The sequence below is a fragment of the Cebus imitator genome, unplaced genomic scaffold, assembly GCF_001604975.1.
Source record: "Cebus imitator isolate Cc_AM_T3 unplaced genomic scaffold, Cebus_imitator-1.0 Scaffold1269, whole genome shotgun sequence".
Lineage (NCBI taxonomy): Eukaryota > Metazoa > Chordata > Mammalia > Primates > Cebidae > Cebus > Cebus imitator.
In genome coordinates, this window is record NW_016108584.1 from 2484 (window position 1) to 6809 (window position 4326).

At 50.6% G+C, this 4326-nt stretch overlaps 1 gene segment (V, D, J or C); it reads left to right on the forward strand.

Annotated features, from left to right (window-relative positions):
- Nucleotides 1-823: 823 nt before the first annotated feature.
- LOC108298956 lies at nt 824-1999 on the forward strand. The segment is given in 2 exon segments: nt 824-958; nt 1101-1999. Coding segments are annotated over 2 exon segments (435 nt in total).
- Nucleotides 2000-4326: the final 2327 nt, after the last annotated feature.

Genomic DNA, 4326 nt, shown 5'->3' on the forward strand with positions numbered 1-4326 from the left:
CACGCTCTCCAGAAGGACGAGGGTTCTGATCTGACTCAGGCCACAGCTCTGACCCCGAAGCTGTCCATGCTCTGTGACACGACAATAACAAGGGACTTGGCTGGAGTAACCAGGGACCCCTCACCCGGTGGAGCTCACTTGCTGTGCAAAGACCACGTCCCTGGGACCCTTATAGAGACCATGGGGACTAAAGTTAGATTCTCAGCCGAGTCTGCTGCTCTTTGCAAGTTTACATAAAACATTGATGAGGAAAACATAAATAGGGGACAGATGAGCTGAGGGGCCAATCACTAACTTCTTGTGGCAGTGGGGGTTGGTACGGAAGGAGCAGCACCGCGGATGAAATGAGACCAGAGGCCTGTTGACTCCACAGGTGTATGCTTGCTTAAAGGACCCAACTATTCCTCCTGAGATAATTAGCAAGTGTTCCAATGACACAGCACAGCATTTAGATGAAATGAAGAAGAGGGGACTGAGTCTGAGAGGGACCAGGAGGAGGAAGATGATGGGTCTCTTGTGCACCTGCTGCTGAGTCATGTGTCATTATGACTTCACAGCAGGGCTCAGATCAGCCCCGGAAGGTCCACAGCTCTGCTGAGCCTGGCCCAGGACAGACTTCAGGTCAGCGAGGTTTGGGACAGTAGCATGAGGTCAATTTCCAGGAAGGTGACTGATCACAGAACTTGAAGGTTGAGGCCGATTTTCTAACCACGGATCCTGCTTCCCCTTTGTCCTGTTGCCTGTGCTGCCCCCACAGCTGGTTTGAGTGACACCTCTGCAGGAGGAGTCCCAGAGGATGTTAATTTGCATAAACACCAGACACTGACCCCAAAAGCCTGAGAGGGAATAAGAGAGGCCTGGGGAGCCCAGCTGTGCTGTGGGCCCGGGAGGAAGAGCTCTGGGTGTCTCACGATGGCCTGGACTTCCCTCCTGCTCCCTCTCCTCACTCTCTGCACAGGTGGTGACCCCAGGCTCAGTCCCCACAGATCCTAAGTTGAGGCTGCCCTGAATCCTGAGCAAAGCGTAGACACAGTCTCTGGGTGGGACTCCTGGGAATGGGTCCTTTGTCTTCAAGCTCTCTATCCTGTTCTTCCTTGCAGGCTCTGACGCGTCCTATGAGCTGACACAGCCACCCTCCGTGTCAGCGTCACCAGGACAGACGGCCAGGATCACTTGCTCTGGAGATGCATTGCCAGATAAATATGCTCATTGGTACCAGCAGAAGCCAGGCCAGATTCCTGTGCTGGTGATATATAAAGACAGCGAGAGACCCTCAGGGATCCCTGAGCGATTCTCTGGCTCCAGCTCGGGGACAACTGCCACCTTGACCATCAGTGGGGCCCAGGCAGAGGATGAGGCTGACTATTACTGCTTCTCAGCAGACAGCAGTAGTACTTATCCCACAGTGGCACAGGCAGACGGGGAAGTGAGACAGAAACCCCTTCCCTCTCTGTGTCACCCTCTCTCTCCAGCCCCAGCAGGACTGTGAACAAAGCCATAAGCAGGCCTGGCCCAGTTCACCTGGATCTGCGACCTTCAGGCTGCCCTTCCCTCCAGCCCTCCAGGCAGGCTCTGCAGAAGGTGGGTCAGGATAGGATTGGAGGCTGGAAGGACCACGCTGTTCTGGTGTTGTTTGGACTGAGTGTGTCTTGGCTCAAGATGCCCTGAGTGGAAGGACAGTAAGAGGGAGACAGACAGCCATGGAGTGTCCATGGTCTCTGGAGTTCCTCTTGTGTGGTGACTGGATCTAACGCGATGCCTGTACTCTGTGGCCCAAATACCCTGGATTATTTCTCTGAACTGTGCATGTTTAACTGAGACCCTCAAGCCCCAGCTCCATGCATCCTGATGTTCTGAACGGGAAAGCCTTTCCTAGTGAGCACTGTGGCATCACGTGGCATCCCTGACTTCCTACAGCAATTTCCCACTGAAAAATGGCATTGAGTACAAATAACAGCTTCCTGCAGAAGTGTGCCTCCTTCAGAATGTGGTTCTAGAGCAATGACCGCTGAGACCTTAATCCCAAATCCGTGCTTTAATTTATGGTGAACTTGAAATGTGTCGTAGCTGAGCCATCAGTGGTAACACATTCCCAGTCATGCCTCTCCCACTCCTTTCCTGAGAGTATATCCTGAAATCCTAATGCATGGACTCCTCCCCCTCAGAGTAGGATTCCAGGGACTCAACACATTAAAAAAAAAAAAAGTCTAGTGGGGAGAGTGTCAAGAAGGAGAGAGTTGCACAAATAGAGAACTCTGAAGTCTGCAAATATTCATGCGCTCATGTACACTTCTGCGTGAAGAAACTCTCGAAAGAGAAAGGAACCACCCAAGACACTTGAGGGAACATTCCAGAGAGCGAGCACGTGCACACACACACACACACACACACACACTCACACACACTACAGTCACAGAGGATAGGCCTGAGTTACAGGACATGAAGTGCAGTCCCCAGCTTTGCCTCAGTCCTGGGGAAAACGTCACCTTAGACAAATGGCTACTTAGGTCTCAACTATGAAAGTTAAAAGCAAACAGAAAATCCAAGCAGGTTTCAAGTAACTTGACTGAATTCAACAATGAAAGACAAAGGTAGAGAATGAAATGCAGAAGAATCCTAAACCCAGCAGGAAAAATCTGCAATGTCTTCATCCTGTCAATATTTCCTGCGGGGTAACTAGAAAATCTATGCCATGTCATGCAGAAAAATAAATCAATCCAAAGTGGCAATAAAATTGCACACATGATAGACCACATAGGCAAGGATACAAAAGGAATTCCCAGAGCTCTGTTCTATTTCACTTGTTCATGAGGTTACAGGATTGAACAAGTATGTAAAGAGGAGACATAAAAAATACAGAAGAAAGAGTTACCAACGTCAGTCAATTTCCACTAGAATTTCCACACACAGAAACAATCTCACTGAATTTAAGGAATCCCAGCCTGAAAACACTGTCCGCAGAAAGTCTCTCAGACTGTAGACCACCTGACTGTGCACCTGTGCCTCCAGGAACTCCGGAGGCTCCAGCTGGACAACGACAATGTGTAGATGTGGCCCCAGTGGGGCTGTCCTTTGATCAGTGACAGGATCTGCATGGCTGGATGAACTACTGACCACCCACCCTCTGGAGCTCATGTGCTGTGCAGAGACCATGACCCTGGGATCCTCGGAGACACAATGGGCCCGAAAGCTACATTCTCAGTCCAGTGTGATTTTCTGGTGCTTTTTGCAAGTTTACATAAAACATTGATGAGAAAAAGTGAATAAATAAGGGAAGAGCTGATTCCACCAAGGTGGCCGAATAGGAACAGCTCTGGAGTACAGTCCCAGTGAGAGAGATGCAGAAGGTGAGTGATCTCCACATCTCCAGCCGAGGTACCAGATTCATTTTGATGGAAATGGTTGGACAGTGGGTGTAGCCCAAGGAGGGCAAACTGTGGCAGGGCGGGATTCTGCCTCACCAAGGAAGTGCAACCGACTGGAGGATCGGGGACTCCTTCCCCTACCCCCCACTCTAGTTGAGATACTGCACTTCTCCCATGCCCTCTGCAACCCACAGACCAGGAAATCCCTGCCAGGCGGAAAAGCACCACAAGTTACCTGAACAGATCTTAGTGGCAGTTCTGCAGATGCCACACGTTGTTGGCACAGATCTGGGTGAATGTTTTGACTAGCACTGAGACAGCCTGCAGGACGGAGCTACCTGCTCCCCAGAAAGAGGGGGAGCTCAAAGCAGGGAGACAGGTGATACAGCTAGGCGGGTCCCATCCTCCAGAGACCAGCAAACTGAGCCCTCTCAATTAAGAGTTTTGCAGCCAGCACATCAGGATGATCGAGCTCGGTGAGGGGAAGGGTGTCCGCCATTGTTGAGGCAGGTCTAAACCTACTTGTGTAAACAAAAGCCAGAGGAAGCTTACACAGCAGCTGGACTGAGTCCGTGACAGCCCAGCAGTGCCTCCGCAGGCAGACCAGGAACGGACTGACTGCTCAAGCAGCTCCCTAAACCCTGCATAACCAAAAAGACTCCTCATACAGGACAGCTCTGGCTGTCACCTGGTGGGTACCCTTCCGGGACGAATCTACCACAGGAAAGATCAGGCAGCAATACTTGCTGATCTTCAACGCCCACTGGTGATTCCCAGGCAAGCAACATCTAGAGTGGACCTTCAGCAGTCCTACAGCAGAGGGACCTGACTGTTAGAAGGAAAACTAAAAAAGAAAAAGAAATAGTTTCAACATTAACAGAAAGGACGTCCACTCAGAGATCCCATTCAAAATCACCAATTCAAAGATCAAAGGTAGATAAATCCACTAAGATGGGAAGAA